At 43.6% G+C, this 18,560-nt stretch overlaps 1 protein-coding gene across 3 annotated transcripts in view; it reads left to right on the forward strand.

The window, feature by feature from the left end:
• The window catches only part of LOC140398358 (nuclear factor 7, brain-like), a 162,123-nt gene extending 149,325 nt beyond the window's left edge, over window positions 1–12,798 (forward strand). For all 3 annotated transcript variants that reach the window (XM_072486949.1, XM_072486948.1, XM_072486951.1), the window contains 3 exons: window positions 1,689–1,711; window positions 1,795–1,916; window positions 11,217–12,798. In XM_072486949.1, coding sequence (XP_072343050.1) covers window positions 1,689–1,711; window positions 1,795–1,916; window positions 11,217–11,737 — 666 coding nt within the window. In that variant the 3' untranslated portion in view covers window positions 11,738–12,798. The remainder of the gene's footprint in view (window positions 1–1,688; window positions 1,712–1,794; window positions 1,917–11,216) is intronic.
• Window positions 12,799–18,560: the final 5,762 nt, after the last annotated feature.

Consider the following 18,560-nt stretch of genomic DNA (forward strand, 5'->3'; position numbering starts at 1 on the left):
TAGAGGGATTGAGTTCCGGAGTCAGGAGGTCATGTTGCAGCTGTACAAAACTCTGGTACGGCCGCATTTGGAGTATTGCGTACAGTTCTGGTCACCTCATTATAGGAAGGACGTGGAAGCTTTGGAACGGGTGCAGAGGAGATTTACTAGGATGTTGCCTGGTATGGAGGGAAAATCTTATGAGGAATGGCTGATGGACTTGAGGTTGTTTTCGTTAGAGAGAAGAAGGTTAAGAGGAGACTTAATAGAGGCATACAAAATGATCAGAGGGTTAGATAGGGTGGACAGTGCGAGACTTCTCCCGCGGATGGAAATGGCTAGCACGAGGGGACATAGCCTTAAACTGAGGGGTAATAGATATAGGACAGAGGTCAGAGGTAGATTCTTTACGCAAAGAGTGGTGAGGCCGTGGAATGCCCTACCTGCAATAGTAGTGAACTCGCCAACATTGAGGGCATTTAAAAGTTTATTGGATAAGCATATGGATGACAATGGCATAGTGTAGGTTAGATGGCTTTTGTTTTTTGACTTCCCATGTCGGTGCAACATCGTGGGCCGAAGGGCCAGTACTGCGCTGTATCGTTCTATGTTCTATGTTCTAATGCTCTGGGGACCCATTTCGAGTCCCACCGATAATGGTGAAACTTGAATTCAATAAAAATTTTGAATTAAATGTCTACTGGTGGCCATGAAACCATTGTCGTAAAAATCCATCTGGTTCACTAATGTGCTTCACATTACCCGTCTTTACCCAGGATGGCCTACATGTGACTCCAGACCCACAGCAATATGGTTGTCTTTTAACTGCCATCTGAAGTGGCCCAGCAAGCCATACAGTTTGGGCAATAAATGATGGTCCAGCCAGTGTTACCCACATTCGATTAATTCGTTTAAATCAAGTTTCCTGTGGGCTTTGCTGGTGGCGACAGTGTAGAGGGAGCTTTACTCTGTAACTAACCCCGTGCTGTACCTGCCTTGGGAGTGTTTGGTGGGGACAGTGTAGAGGGAACTTTATTCTGTACCTAACCCCGTGCTGTACGTGTCCTGGGAGTGTTTGATCAGGACAGTGCAGAGGGAGCTTTACTCTCTGTATCTAATTCTGTGCTGTAGGTGTCCTGGGAGTGTTTGATGGGGACAGTGTAGAGGGTGCTTTACTCTGTATCTAACCCGCCCTTTACCTGTCCTGGGAGTGTTTGATCGGGACAGTGAAGAGGGTTCTTTACTCTGTATCTAACCTGTCCTGTACCTGTCCTGGGAGTGTTTGATCGGGACAGTGAAGAGGGTTCTTTACTCTGTATCTAACCTGTCTTGTACCCGTCCTGGGAGTGTTTGATCGGGACAGTGAAGAGGGAGCTTTACTTTGTATCCCCGCGCTGTATGTGCTGGGAGTATATGCTGTTACATTGGGTGAAATATGATCATTGATTCATTGCATAAACACAAAGTCTCCACTAACAAAAAAAAGAGAAATTAATGATAGAACTTTCTTAGGGCTTGTTAAAAAGAAATGTGTGGAATCAGTGAATGGTTTCAAGAGGGGCAAACGAGATTTAATCAAAATTTAATCAAAAATACAAAAACAAAATGAAACTATAAATACTTTGAACATGGCTGGGAAACACCTCCTGACTGTTTATCGCCCCTTGTGATGATGAATCTATTAATATCTCTATTTTCTTTCTCTCCAGAAACTGAAAACTACACAGGACAGGTAACTCCACTGATTGACTTTCAATTTGCTTGGACTTGTCCTAGTTGTCATTCTAATATTTAACTTTTAATTCCTTTTTCTAGAATTAGAATGGCAATTTCTGACCCCAAGGATGTGTCAGTAAAGATAGATGGTGCCAAGTATAAATTCCTGATGCTGTACAACTCCTGGAAAAAAATGGTCAATGAGATTGGTTTTAATACAGGTGAGATAATTATTTGTAAGAAAATATTTTGATTGCCACTGATGGTATTCAGAACATGGGACTGGATTCTCTGCAGCTCCGCGCCAAAATCGCGTTTGGCACGGGGGCAGTCCAATTTCACGCTGAAATCGGGCCTGTCGCCGGTCCAGCGATTCTTCAGGACCCGAGAATCAGCGTGTTCGCGGAGTACACGCGCAGCTGGGGGCCATTACCAGAGGCCCGCCCTGCGATCCTCCACTCCTGACCGGCCGAGTTCCCGACGGCATGGTTCTAACCATTTATCGCCGTTCGGGAAGCTCGTGTGGCTGCTGCGGACTCATTCCGCGGCCGCCCTGGTGGGGGGCGGGGGGGGACGGGGGACGGGGGGGGACCGGGCACCGTGTCTGCGTGGGTTTCCTTTGGGTGCTCTGGTTTCCTCCCACAGTCCAAAGACGAGCTAAAAATTGCTTATAGGCAGCCGGGGGACAGATCGGGGTGGTCGTATCTTCGGGCGCACGGCCGATCGGGGGGGGCCTACATTTCGCATCTGCCTCCGCGGCCCGTGTCCACCATGGTGCTCGCGCGGCTGCTGGAGGTCACCGCCATGTGCATGCACGGACTCAAAACCAGAAGGGTGGGGGCCCAGATCCGCAGCTAAAGCTGCGTGAATCACTCTGGGTCCCTGCTAGCCCCTGCAGGCTCATCTTTTTTATAGGAATCTTTGGAGTGAAACGCCAGTTCTTACCTCGGCGTGGGGACATTGTTCCATTTTAGGAGAATCCAGCCCATGGTGTTCAGAATCGATTTCTCTTCACCTCCACACTTCCTGGTTTACACAATATATTGTAGTCAGCCCATCACAATGTTCAGTTCCATGAGCAACACTTCAGGTAATGAAGCAGTCTGTGTTCAAATGTAAGAGACCAGGACAACCTATCGTCTTGGGCTGTTGAGTGCCAAGTAATATTCACCATCACCCAAACTGTCTGAATTGTCAGCAATGCATTCGATCTATTGCATGCTGAACCTCTGGGAAGACAGCTAAAACTGCAAACTCCAGTGCCTACTCTCACCGTGACCATCCTGAGACACCAATGCTCTGACAAGTGGCGACTTCCATCGAATTTACAGTGCAGAAGGAGGCCATTTGGCCCATCGAGTCTGCACCGGCCATTGGAAAGAGCACACTACTTACCCCCACATTTCCACCCCATCCCTGGTAACACACCCAGTAACCCCACATAACCTTTTTTTTGGGGACACAAAGGGCAATTTTGCATGGCCAATCCACCTAACCCGCACATCTTTGGACTGTGGGAGGAAACCAGAGCACCCGGAGGAAACCCACACAGGCACGGGGAGAACATGCAGACTCCACACAGACAGTGACCCAAGCCAGGAATCGAACTTGGGATCCTGGAGCTGTGAAGCAATTGCGCTAACCACTATGCTACCATGCTGCCCCTTCTTTTGTCCTTCTTGGTGAAAGAGGTTGTAGTTTTGGAAGGGGCCGTTGATGGAGAATTAGCGAGAATTGTTGTCGATGGTGCACACTTCTGCCACTGTACGTCGGTGGTGGTGGAGTGAACATTTAAGGTTGTGGATGGGTTGCTGATCAAGCAGGACTGTTACGTCCTGGAAGACGTTGAGCTTCTTGAGTGTTGTTGGAGCTGCACTCATCCAGACAAGCGGGGAATATTTCAGCGCACTCCTGACTTGTGCTTTGTAGATGGTGGACAGGCTTTGGGGGGTCAGGAAGTGAGTTCCTTGCCACAGGATTCCCAGCCTTTGACTTGCTCTGGTAGCCACAGTATTTATATGGCTAGTCCAGTTCAGTTTCCAGTCAATAATAAGCCCCAGGATGATGATGTGGGGGATTCAGTGATGGTAATGCCATTTGATATCAAGGGGAGATGGTTAGATTTACTCTCATTGGAGATAGTAATTCCTTGGTAGTTGACGGCAAAAATGTTACTTGCCACTTATCAGCACAAACTTGAATGTTGTCCATGTCTTGCTTAGAACATAGAACCTACAGTGCAGAAGGAGGCCATTCGGCCCATCGAGTATGCACCGACCCATTTAAGCCCTCACTTCCACCCACCCTATCCACGTTACCCAATAACTCCTCCTAACCTTTTTGGTCACTAAGGGCAATTTTTAACATGTCCAATCCACCTAACCTGCACGTCTTTGGACTGTGGGAGGAAACCGGAGCACCCAAAGGAAACCCACGCAGACACGGGGAGAACATGCAGACTCTGCACAGCCAGTGACCCAGCTTCATATGGACAGGGACTGTTTCAGTATCTGAGAAGTTGCAAATTGTATTAATCATTGTGCAATCATCACGAACATCCTCACTTCTGACCTTCTGATGGAATGAAGCTCATTGATGAAGTAGGTGCAGATGCCAGGGCCTAGGATACTCCCCTGAGGAACACCTGCAGTGATGCTCTGGTACGAAGATGATTGACCTCCAACAGCCACAACCATATTTTGTTGTGCCAGGTATGATTCCAACCAGCGGAAATCTCCCCCCCCCCCCCCCCCCCCCCACCTCGATTCCCAAAGATTCCTTGGTGCCGTGCTGGATCAAATGCTATCTTGATGTCAAGGGCACTCACTCTCGCCTCACCACTCTGCTCTTTTGTTCAACAACGTGTTGCTCGCAGAAGAGAGGGGAAGAGCAGAGAGGCACAGCTCGCAAGTGGCCATACTGGGACCAGAGGCAGAGGAGCGGCACGGTAGCACAGTGGTTAGCACTGTTGCTTCACAGCTCCAGGGTCCCAGGTACGATTCCCTGCTTGGGTCACTGTCTATGCGGAGTCTGCACGTTCTTTTTAAACACAAAACACTGTTTATTCCATGAACTCAGCTTAACATCTTAAATAAACATTGGATCTCTTAACACCCCTTACTTCAAAGATAACTCAGAAAATATTGCAACAGTAAATAATTCCTTAAAATGTTCCTTCAAACTTCCAAGAGACTTAACACCTTTAAACAAAATCACATCAGGTTAAAGGCTTCACTATTATAAGTTTAATCACCCAAATGATCCAGAGATGGTCTTTTATGGCCGAGATCCAGCTCACTCCAACACAGACACACACAAGCTGCTTTTCAAATTGCAATTGCAGCTCTCTGGAAACACACAGACACATACACGCTGCTTTTTCAAACTGCAACTGCAGCTCTCTGGAAACACACAGACACACACAAGCTGCTTTTTCAAACTGCAAAACTAAACTGCAAAATGGCTGACCTGACCTCAGCTCCACCCACTCTCTGACCTCACTGTTTTCTTAAAGGTACATTGCTTAAACATCCATGTCTTAAAGGTACTCTCCCATGACACCGCCCCCCAAGAAAAAAAAACAAAGCATCAACTTCAAGATGGTTTCATTTTTGACTTTTGCACCATCCACGAAGAAATGCACACAGTAAATATACCTTTTCGTTTTAAAAAACCCAACACATGCAAACAGGTATAATAATATAGTCCATTTTTCTTTGTTCTTCTTCCTCCAACCGAAATTCTTCTCGATTGACAGTTTCTTTGAACAAAGTCTCTGCACGATCCATCCATTCCTCTACTCCTCGGCATTTCTCTTCAGAATCAGATAAATTAGTTCAATCTGACCACAGAGCCCCTTGCAATTCTCCAATACAGGAATATTGGTTACCACAGCTTTCAGGCAGTCAAATGCCTGTTGAAAGTCCGCTGTCCATTGAAATTTTTTACGTTTCTTCAGCAATTCCATCAGTGGAGTAATCACGCCACAAAAGGTTTGCACAACTGTTCGATCAAATTCATTCATGCTAGGAGATCGCATTATTTCCCTTCGTCTTGAGGGTATGGAAATTCCTCAAGGAAAGTGATTCGGGCTTCTCCAAATTCACTTTCGGCTAGGTTCATCATCAAACCCGCCTCCTGAAGTCGATCGAAGAACTCCATATGATGTTTTAAATGCTCTTTCCATATCTGGACATTGGAAATAAAAGCAGATTGTCCCACTTTCTCAATGCAATCTTTCAATGGTGGGACAGGATAAGAGTCCGTTCTTGTAACTTCATTCACCTTTTTATAGTCTACACACAACCGTTGGGTACCATCTGGTCTAGGCACCATCACTATGGGTGAGCTCCACTGGCTACAACCCACTTCAATTATGCCATTCTTCAGCATACTCTCAATCTCTCTGTTAACCTGTGCCAATTTTAAAGGATTATGTCTATATGGATGTTGTTTGAAAGGAACAGCATTTCCTACATCTACAACATGTATAGCCATTTTAGTACTTCCCAATTTATCTCTACAAACTTGCCCATGTGATATCAATAACTCTTTCAGGTCAGTTCGTTTTTCCTCTGGAAGGTAACTTAACAATTCATCCCAATTTTTAAGAACATCCTCATTTTCCAATTTAATTTGAGGTATGTCAAATTCACAGTCATCTGGATTTGGTTTGTCACTTTGAGTTAAAATCATTAAAACCTCCTTTTTCTCTCCTTCCCTTTCAAAGTACCTTTTAAGCATATTCACATGGCACACTCGGTGAGTCTTCCTTCCATCTGGTATTTTCACCACATAATGCACCTCACTTAATTTCCTTTCAATCTGATACGGTCCACAAAACCTAGCTTTTAAAGGCTCCCCTACCACTGGTAACAACACTAAAACTTTATCCCCACTGGCAAAACTACAAACTTTAGATTTCTTGTCCGCTACCCTTTCATCACATTTTGTGCAACTTTTAAATGTTGTCTAGCCAATTCACCTGTTTTATTTAATCATTCCCTAAAATTTGACACGTAATCCAATAGTGTAATTTCCGATTTCCCACCCACCAATTTTTCCTGAATTGAATTTTTCTTACCTCATGACCAAAAATTCGTTCAAAAGGACTAAATTTGGGCGACTCATTAGGTGCATCCCTAATTGCAAACAATACGAATGGGATTCCTTTATCCCAATCCTCTGGATAATCTTGACAATACACCCTCAACATTGTCTTTAATGTCTGATGCCACCTTTCTAACGCTCCCTGCGATTCCGGATGGTACGCAGTTGATTTAAATTGTTTTATTCCTAAGCTATCCATAACTTCTTTGAATAACTTTGAAGTAAAATTTGTTCCTTGATCCGATTGAATTTCTGTGGGTAGTCCATATCTACTAAAGAATTTAAGTAATTCCTCCACAATCCTTTTAGCTGTAATATTACGTACTGGAATGTCCTCTGGAAACCTAGTAGACACATCCATTACAGTCAAAAGATATTGATTCCCACTTTTTGTTTTAGGAAGTGGTCCTACACAATCAATTAGGACCCTTGTAAAAGGTTCCTCAAATGCTGGAATGGGTATTAAGGGCGCTGGCTTTATCACTGCCTGAGGTTTCCCTATCACTTGACATGTGTGACATGATTGACAAAATTTAACTCCATCTTTATGTAGTCCAGGCCAATAAAAATGTTTCTGGATTTTAGCTTGAGTTTTCCTTATTCCCAAATTACCTCCCACTGGTACCTCATGTGCAACTCACAACACCTCATTTCTATACCCTACCGGCAATACTACTTGATGAACTTCTGCCCACTTTTCATCCGCCTGCATATGTACAGGTTGCCATTTTCTCATCAAGACATCATTTTTACGGTAATAACACTCTGGTATACTCTCAGATTCCTCTTCCGTATATGCTTTCTGATATATCCATTTTATTTCTACATCTTTCTGTTGTAACTCGGCCAATTTTCCTGAACTAAAAATATCCGCCTCATCCTCCACCTGTTCTTGTTCTTTTTCAACCATCTGATCAAAAATCGTTTCTGATAATTGCCCTGATTTCTGATAAATCAACTTCATCTTCACTCTTTGATTTCTCCTCTTGTCTTAACCTGTGACTTTGCGACTTTGTTACTACACAATCCGGAAAAATCCCAGGATATTCGTCCTTCAACACTTCAGTTGACTGATTTTCCACTGGCTTATCAACCACAGTAGGCATAGCCTACGATCCAGCTATATCATTACCCAAGATAAACTGTATTCCTGGACAAGATAATTTATCTATTACTCCTACTACCACTTCACCATTCTTCACTGGACTTTCCAACCTTACCTTATATAATGGAACGCTACTCCTCTCACCCTGAATTCCACATATCACCACCTTTTCTGGCAACATTCTTCCCAAACTACATAATTCCTCATCTCTTACCATTAAAGATTGACTAGCCCCTGTATCTCTTAAAATTGTGACTTCTTTACCTGCTCCTCCTGATACACATGAGTACACTTTACCCACACAAGTAAATTCTTTAAAGACATCTGGCACCTTCTTAACAATTACTTCTTGCACAGGCTGTACAATCATTTGCACCTCCTTCGCTTCCCTTGGGCTTTCCTTTACCACTCTAACAAATCCCACTGTCTTATCCTGTTTTACCACATCAGCCTTCCCAGTGCTTTTCTTCAACCACCAACACTGACTTTACATGGCCTAGTTTATTACAGTGAAAACACCTGAAACTTTTCATTTCTTTTCCACCCTCCTGGATTTTTTAATCTGAGGTACACTCTCTTTATTGTCTCCCATCAGATCACCTTTACCTTTACCACTTGAGTATTTCTCATGTCCCCAGTTTCTATCCTTCACCGGCTGAAACTGATCAACAAACAAAGAACAAACAGGAACAGGCCCTTCGGCCCTCCAAGCCCGTGCCGACCATGCTGCCCGACTAAACTACAATCTTCTGCACTTCCTGGGACCGTATCCCTCTATTCCCATCCTATTCATGTACATGTACAATAGGATTCCCATCCTATTGATGTTGGAAACCAATCTTTGATTTAGGAACTAATTCATAATCATCTGCCATTTCCGCTGCTAATCTCGCAGTTTTAACCCTCTGTTCTTCCACATGAGTTCTCACTACATCAGGAATTGAATTTTTAAACTCCTCCAAAAGTATAATTTCTCTGAAAGCTTCATATGTTTGGTCTATTTTCAAAGCCCTTATCCACTTATCAAAATTACTCTGTTTGAGCCTTTCAAACTCCATGTATGTTTGACCAAATTCTTTCCTTAAATTTATAATCCTTTGTCTGTAAGCTTCAGGCACTAGCTCATATGCACTTAAGATGGATTTCTTCACCTCCTCAAACGTTCCAGATACCTCCTCTGGTAGTGATGCAAACACTTCACTAGCTCTTCCTACCAGCTTTGTTTGAATCAGTAACACCCACATGTCCTGTGGCCATTTCATTTGTTTAGCTACCTTCTCAAATGAAATAAAAAAGGCTTCCACTTCCTTCTCGTCAAACCTTGGCAATGCTTGGACATATTTAAATAGATTCCCACCAAGCCTTCGACTATGACGCTCTTTCTCACTATCCTCATCACTTTCATCCAACTGTACGTTTCCCTTTACGTCTGCCAATTTTAACTGATTGTCATGTTTCATGGCCATTTTCTGAAGTTCAAACTCCCTCTCTTTATCTTTTTCCCTGATCTGTATCTCCCTTTCTTTTTCTTTTTGTTCTGCTAGGGCTATTCTTTCTTTTCTCCTTTCTTCTCTCTCCTTTTCTTTTTCCTCTCTCTCTCTTTCTCTTTCTTTTCCCTCTCTCTCTCTTTCTCTTTCTTTTTCCTCTCTCTCACTCTCGTATGCCAGCCGCTTTAATTCTTTCTCATGTTCCATTTGTTCAATTTGCAACTGAATTTGTGCCATTTCCAATGAGTCAAACTCTATCTCAGGCAACTTTAAATGCTTAGCCACCGCCATAATTACCTCATCTTTTCGCATTTTTTCAGGTAATGTTAACTGCAATGTTCTTGCCAAATCTAACAGTCTGCTTTTCGTTTCTGTCCGTAAGGTACTATGTGTAACATTTTCCACCCCCAAAAAACTTCTGAGCCTCTGAAAGACCCATTGTTCACAACACTCTCGCCACTTAAATTAAAATACCACACTGGAAAAGAAACAATTCTTCATTGTCTAAGTGCACAAAAGCCAATCCAACAGATAGACTTTTATCCCCCTCGAGCCCCCAATTGTTATGGGCGAGGCGTTTTCAAAACCCCAAAACCCCAAAATGTATCATGGAGTTCAACCAACCTCTCCCTTTAATGGATTTGTTGCTTTTCCTAGCACACGGCTTTTTCCATAGGTGTGGGATTATAATTATGGACACGTGGGTTTTTAAACACAAAACACTGTTTATTCCATGAACTCAGCTTAACATCTTAAATAAACATTGGATCTCTTAACACCCCTTACTTCAAAGGTAACTCAGAAAATATTGCAACAGTAAATAATTCCTTAAAATGTTCCTTCAAATTTCCAAGAGACTTAACACCTTTAAACAAAATCACATCAGGTTAAAGGCTTCACTATTATAAGTTTAAATCACCCAAATGATCCAGAGATGGTCTTTTATAGCAGAGGTTCAGCTCACTGCAAACACAGACACACACAAGCTGCTTTTCAAACTGCAACTGCAGCTCTCTGGAAACACACATACACACACATGCTGCTTTTTCAAACTGCAACTGAAGCTCTCTGGAAACACATAGACACACACAAGCTGCTTTTTCAAACTGCAAAACTAAACTGCAAAATGGCTGACCTGACCTCAGCTCCACCCACTCTCTGACCTCACTGTTTTCTTAAAGGTACATTGCTTAAACATCCATGTACTTAAAGGTACTCTCCCATGACAGAGATGAAGATTCTTGCTTGCAATTGGAATAGGTCACTTTCAAATTTAACATGGAACTCAATGGTATGCACGATAAAACCTCAAAGTGATGTATCCCAGGGGTGTGCGATGTCTGTTATCGATCATTTGGACTAGATTACATGCAATTTAAACTTAAAATTTGGCACAAAAGTTGGATGGTTGGCTAACAGATTGTAAAATATATCGGGAAAGTAGCTCGGAACAGCTGTCCCTCTGAGTACCTCTAACACACATCCTACTGGCCAATGTAAATACGTTTTGGCAAAGGAAACAGCAGAATTCCAGACCAAAGACTTCAGAAAGGGAGGAACATATATGTTTTGTGACAGGAAAGCTGATGTTGAGAAATGCCTGAGATTGTGAATTTGTGGAATCTGAAATAACCTTATATGTGATGGCTCATATTTAATGTAAAGCTAGAGTGTAACTTGAGGCTCATGGGTGTTTCGTAGATCTATAATAATAATTGAAGACAGCCTCAAACTTTTTGAACTGTATAAGTTCCAAAATGTTAATTCAATAAATTGACTCACTTCCCCTCTTTGATTGAATATGTTCTGTTCCTTTGTAGCCTCATTGAGCCTAGATTCAGACAGCGCGCATTGGAACCTTCTGATCTTCAACAACATGACCAGTGTCACGTACAGTCACAATCTGAAGAAACCGCCTTCAAAAACATCACGATTCAGTGTCTATCCCTTTGTTCTGGCCAAGCAAGGGTTCTCATCAGGAGTACACTACTGGGAAGTCTTTGTGGGGTGCAAGGCTGACTGGGTCTTAGGGGTGACCAAACAGTCTGTGCAACGCAAGGCCCCAATCTCTCTCGCGCCTCAAGATGGCTTGTGGACTTTGGAGAAAAAAGGCAGGCACTACGTGGCCAACTCGGTGCCCCATGTGGTAATCTTTTCAGGGTTTAAGCCCAAGAAAATTGGAGTTTACCTCGACTATGAAGCTGGACAAGTGTCCTTTTATAATGCTGACAAAATGAACCTTATGTATACATTCAAAGATACTTTCACAGAGACACTCCATCCATTGTTCAGCCCAGGTATGAATTTCACACCACTGCGAATACTCCATGTAAATCCATGAAAGAGCGTGAATCAAATGTGGTGACAAAAAGCTGGCAAACATTTTGAAGCTCCTGCGTGTCTCCTTGTGTCTTTATACCTGGATCGCAGCAGCATGCAGTTCAACCGGAAATACGTGCCAATTCCTTTTATAAATCTGTTTGTTTTTTTAAAAAATTACTTTGCTTTTTGCCTCTCTCTTTCTGTCCATGCATCCCATAAATCACATCATAACCTCTAACCCAGAGAGTAGGCGGGCTATCTGCCGCCTCTGTGACAGCTATTGGGAGTTGTGTAAAAAATAGCTAAACCTTCAGTTTGTCCTCTTTGTTGGGAAGGGTCAAGTCTTGATTCGTTGTGTCCAACTGACATCTTACCCCAGATCAGGAAATCATGATGTAAAGAATCATATGCACAAAGCCTTGCATTCATTCAGCATCTATAGATCAGCAGTTCTCCAATGTGCCATTTCTCTTGATATAGTAAACCTGTATCTCCTGTATGGAATATAGCTGCATAACATTAAATTAATGATGTAGGACAATGAATTTGATACCAAAAAACAGAAAATGCTGAACCATCTCAGCAGGTCTGACAGCATCAGTGCAGAGAAGGGAGTATGGATGACACTTTGTTGAAGCGTGGGAATTTGATAACTTGTTACTCAGGGGTATTGTGGTTTGGACAATTTGCAGTACCTCAGTGTGGCACTGGTGTAAAGACAACATTTTAATGTGGCTTTAATCAATAAACCATCCATGCATGTCTGCATATGTGTTCATCAGCTCACTCTTCTCCCATTTAGATCTTGGCCATGTATTCGGCAGTTGGGACATTGCTCTGTGTCACTCAAAACAAAAATTCTTATTGAATTTATGTCAATCTGAAGATACGGCTGTGCTATCAATTCCCTGCTGCTTGGGCCAGTTGCCTCCCATTGGAACCAGTTGGACAGGAGGACAATATCCAGTCAGCCGCCTGGCTGGGACTAAACCCCAAAGCCCAGAGCTGAAATTGACAATTATGATGTTGGTAACACACAACCTCCCTCAAAATGCTGGGGAGCTTTTTAAAATAGGAAATTCAAATGGGAATTTATTGATATTTACTTTAATTTGATTATTCAAACACTGTAAGCAATAAACATTTCAAACGTGTATCAGCCTCCCCCGTTCTGAGTTGTTCTTAGCGGCAATTATATAATTTGTTTCCTTTCCTGCCTTTGCACCAGTAAGACTGAGAATTACAAGGGGTACTGTGCCTTGGATAGAATTTTGTGAGAAACTTTTCTTGTTGATTAGCAACTGAATGCTTATTTGCTGATTTAATGGCAGCTACGTTTTTAGGCCATGGCTTCCGAACTTGAACATCTGACAGAAGAGCTGGGGTTTGACCATGAAAACAATCAGATGCAGGAGAGGGTGTGGTGGTTATAACCTCGCGGAGGAAGCTGTTGTGTCAGTTCGGGGTCCACGGTCACACCGAAACGCAATGTTGCCTGGGTGGACATCAAGTCAAATGGGGGCGCGACTCACAATTTCGAAATGAGCAGTTGAATGATCGAGCATACGGTCTAGTATAACCAGTAATATCATTGTATTCGTTGACACGGCAGTATAGGACAACATTTTCAGCCTCAAAAATCATGGCCTGGATTAAATCCGGTCATGAAATACCAGGGGTCCCACACCGGTGTCGACACTTAGCCGCAGAAACGGAGAGTTCTGCCCTTGTTTTCACATAAAAACATAGAAAATAGGAGGAGGAGGCCATTCGGCCCTTTGAGCCATCTCCGCCATTCATTATGATCATGGCTGATCATCCAACTCAATAGCCTGATCCTGCTTTCTCCCCATATCTTTTGATCCCCTTCACCCCAAGTGCTGGATCTAACTCCTTCTTGAAAACATGTAATACTTTGGTCTTAAATACTTTCTGTGTTAACAAATTCCACAGGCTTACCAATCTCTGGATGAGAGAATTTCTCTTCATCTCAGGCCTAAATAGTCTACACTGTATCCTCAGACTGCGACTCCTTGTTCTGGACACCTCCACTATTGGGAACACCTTGCACCTGTCTAGTTTTGTTAGAATTTTATAAGTTTCTACGAGAACCCCCCGTCATTCTCCTGAACTCCAGTGAATACAATCCTAACCAACTCAATCTCTCCTCATCCCAGGAATCAGTCTGTTAACCTCTGCTCTCCCTCGAGTGCAAGTGCATCCTTCCTCAGATAAGGAGACCAAAACTGCACACAATATTCCAGGTGTGGGCCTCACCAAGGCCCTGTATATTTGCAGCAAAACATCCCTGCTCCTGTACTTGAATCCTCTAGCAATGAAGGCCTTAAAACCATTTGTCTTCTTTACCGCCTGCTGAACCTGCCTAACTCACCCGAACAAACTCAGCATATAAAGTGACTCTTTTTTTCAGCCACTGTGTTATACTCACATTTAGTAATCAGCCTCAATTTTTCACCCCAACTGTGAATGTTTTACTTACTCTGGTGCCTTATAACTTAAAATGGATGTGAGCTTTGTTGTGAAGATGCACGGGGTGGCGGAGGGGGGTCACTGTCTGTGCGAAGACTACATGTTCTCCCTGTTTCTGCATGGGTTCCCTCCGGGTGCACCGGTTTCCTCCCAGTCCCTTTACAGTCCTGAAGTATGTGCTTGTTAGATGAATTGGACATTCTGAATTCTCCCTCTGTGCACTCAAACAGGCGCCAGAGTGTAGCGACTCGGGGATGTTCACAGTAACTTCATTGCAGTGTTAATCTAAGCCTACTTGTGACACTAAAAATTATTATATTATTACTCAGACATGCCCAACACAGAATAGAACCCAAGTGGCCAACAACAAAGCTGGGACTAGGATTAGAGTTGGTAAGGGCGAATACTCAGAATTGTGTAAATAGCATCTCCCATAATGATGATGTAAGAGGACATATGAAGATGAGAGGGGAGGGAGAATGTTCATGGCTTCAGCAGTGTGATATCTAGTCATGGTTAGCTGAGTTGTAGAGAATAAACCAGTTATTGATTGAGCATACCAACACCTCAGTAATCGTTCCAAGGCTAGAATAATCCATATACAATGTCCAGTATGTACAGACAACAAATGATAAACCTTCTGATGTCAGTGAATCAGTGTCACTGAAGATAGTGCCAGTCCTGAGAGTCTGCTGGCAATCAGTGCACGATGATGGCACAGGAGGTGGGCATTCAATGCCAGTGGCTCTCAAGGTCACGTTGGCCCTAAAGCTTCCAGCCTCATGTTCATTCCAGACATACGCAGCATCTCCCAAACAGCCACACATCACTGTGGTGACAATATGCGTTATTCAGAGTTCATCAGCTTTACTACTGCTGTGAGCATTCTGGCCGAGAGATCCAGGGTTTCGCTGCCATGGCTGGATTCACCCAGGTGGAAGGTCTCATAGCGTACACACATGGAACCGCCAGGGCTCCCAAAGGCCAGTCAGATGCCATCATTAACCCAAAGGGATTTTACTCCCTCAACTTAGCAAACTAATCTGTGACATTGCCAGTGGATCCTGTAAATGTGCGTGCCGGTCACCCTAGGACCAACTACAAGACCTACAACCTCCGGTGCTCCCAGGTACCACAGCTGGTCATTACTGTGTCCCCCTTCGGCACATCTACAATGATGGATACTCAGCAGCAGGGGTTACTCACTGTACGCTACCCCAATCCCATTTTACACGCAAATCTCTTATGCAGGACCTTGTCGAAAACTTTCTGAAAGTCCAAATAAACAACATCCACTGGCTCCCCCTCATCAATTCTACTAGTTAGACCCTCAAAGAATTCCAGTAGATTTGTCAAGCATGATTTTCCCTTCATAAATCCATGCTGACTCTGTCTCATCCTGCCCATTTTCCAAGTGCTTAGCTATAAAATCTTTTATAATGGACTCTAGCATTTCCGCCACTACTCGTCTATAATTCCCTGTTTTCTCTCTAACTGCCTTTTTAACTGGTGGGGTTACATTAGCTACCCTCCAATCCATAGGAACTGTTCCAGAGTCTATAGAATCTTGGAAGATTACCACTAATGCATCCATTATTTCTAGGGCCACTTCCTTAAGTACCCTGGGATGTAGATTATCGGCCATGGGGGTTGATCGCCTTTCAAGCCCATCAATTTCCCCAATATCACTTTCCTACTAATACTGATTTCCTTCAGTTTCTTCCTCTCACTAAACACTTGCGTTTCCCAACATTTCTGGTATTTAGCTATTTGTGTCCTCCTTTGTGAAGACAGAGCCAAAGAATGTAGCTAAATTGGTCACCCATTTATTTGTTCCCCATTAGAATTTCCTGTTTCTGACTGTAAGGGACCTACATTTGGCTTCACCAATCTTTTTCTGTTTGCATACCTATAGAAGCTTGTAGTCAGTTTTTATGTTCCCAGTAGGCTTACTCTGGTACTTTATTTTCTCCTTCTTCATCAATCCCTTTGTCCTCCTTTGCTGAATTCTAAACTACTCCTAATCCGCAGGTCTGCTGTTTTTGTTGGCCAATTTGTATGCCTCTTCCACGAATCTAATATTATCACTAAATTCTCTTGTAAATCATGGTTTGGCCAACTTTTCCATTTTATTTTTGGACCAGACAGGAATGAACAATTGTTGCAGTTCACTCATTGAATGTCTGCCATTGCCTATCCACCATCATCCCTTTAAGTAACATTCTCCAATCCATCCTAGCCAACTCATGTGTCATTATAGAACATAAAACATACAGTGCAGAAGGAGGCCTTTCGGCCCATCGTGTCTGCACCGATGCACTTAAGCCCTCACTTCCACCCTATCACTGTAACCCAATAACCCTTCCTAACCTTTTTGGTCACTAAGGGCAAATTATCATGGCCAATCCACCTAACCTGCACGTCTTTGGACTGTGGGAGGAAACCGGAGCACCCGGAGGAAACTCACGCACACACGGGGAGGACGTGCAGACTCCGCACAGACAGAGACCCAAGCCGGAATCGAACCTGGGACCCTGGAGCTGTGAAGCAATTGTGCTATTCACAATGCTACCGTGCTGCCGAGGTAATTTGTTGATAAAAAGTGAAGAGCTCAATAACAAATCTGAAGCCAAAGAAGATGGTTTGTTCATCAAAGAAGGAGGTTTGTTCACAAAGGAGAGGGGCCATGTTGTTGAGGAATATATGATACAGGCTGGTAGGCGGGAGGAGGTAGATTTTTGGAAGGAAGATGTGTTAGAAATTTTGAGAAGCTTGAGGATAGTTAAGTCCCCTGGGCCTGATGAGATATATCCTAGGATTCTTTGGGAGGCGAGGGATAAGATTGCAGAGCCTTTGGCTTTGATCTTTATGTCCTCACTTTCTACAAGAATAGTGCCAGAAGACTGGAGAGAGGCGAATGTTGTCCCCTTGTTCAAGAAAGGGAATAGGTATAACCCTGGGAATTATAGGCCGGAGAGTCTCACTTTGGTCACAGGTAAATTATTGGAAAGGGTCCTGAGGGATAGGATTTATGATCATTTGGAAAGGTACAGCTTCATCCAGGATAGTCAGCACGGATTTGTGAGGGGTAAGTCTTGCCTCACAAATTTGATTGTATTCTTTGAGGAGTTAACTAAGTACATAGATGAAGGTAGAGCAGTTGATGTTGTATACATGGATTTTAGTAAGGCGTTTGATAAGGTGCCCCATGGTCGGCTCATGCAGAAAGTAAGGAGGCATGGCATAGAGGGAAATTTGGCCGATTGGATCAGTAACTGGCTATCACATAGAAGACAGAAGGTGGTGGTAGATGGTAAATTTTCATCCTGGAGCCCAGTCACCAGCGGTGTACCACAGGGATTCATAGATTCATAGAATTTACAGTGCAGAAGGAGGCCATTCGGCCCATCGAGTCTGCACCAGCCCTTGGAAAGAGCACCCTATTTAAGGCCACGCCTCCACCCTATCCCACAATGATCTGTAACCCCACCTAACGCTTTTGGACACTAAGAGCAATTTAGCATGGTCAATCCACCTAACTCGCTCATCTTTGGACTGTGGGAGGAAACCGGAGCACCCGGAGGAAACCTACGCAGACACGGGGAGAACGTGCAGACTCCGCACAGACAGTGATCCAAGCCGGGAATCGAACCTGGGACCCTAGAGCTGTGAGGCATCTGTGCTAACCACTGTGCTACGGTGCGGCCCTCTGGATCAGTGCTGGGTCCTCTCCTATATTTGATTTTTATCAATGACTTGGATGAAATGAAATGAAATGAAAATTGCTTATTGTCACAAGTAGGTGTGATGGAGTTGAAGGTTGGGTTAGTAAATTTGCTGATGACACCAAGATTGGTGGAGTAGTGGATAATGTGGAGGGCTGTTGTAGGCTGCAAAGAGAAATTGATAGGATGCAGAGCTGGGCTGAAAAGTGGCAGATGGAGTTTAACCCTGATAAGTGTGAGGTGATTCATTTTGGTAGGATAAATTTGGATGCGGATTACAGGGTTAACGGCAGGGTTCTGAAGAATGTAGAGAAGCAGAGAGATCTCGGAGCTCATGATCATTGATCTCTGAAAATCTCATGGTATATTAATCTAATATCATGATGCAATGGCAGATCGTTGACACATTGGATGACAGCAACCTGTCAAATAGCCAAGAAGAAAACGACACCACACAGAGCGTACTGACCGACTCCATTGAGAGAGCGCTGATCTACTCCACAGAGAGAACACTGTCTGACTCCACACACAGAGCGATGAAAGACTCCACAGAGACAGCGACGCAAGCCTTCACAGAGATCTCGTTGGCAGACTCCAGAATGGAAGCAATCGGGGCTGGTTTAGCAC

The sequence above is a fragment of the Scyliorhinus torazame genome, chromosome 21 (genome assembly GCF_047496885.1).
Source record: "Scyliorhinus torazame isolate Kashiwa2021f chromosome 21, sScyTor2.1, whole genome shotgun sequence".
Taxonomy (NCBI): domain Eukaryota; kingdom Metazoa; phylum Chordata; class Chondrichthyes; order Carcharhiniformes; family Scyliorhinidae; genus Scyliorhinus; species Scyliorhinus torazame.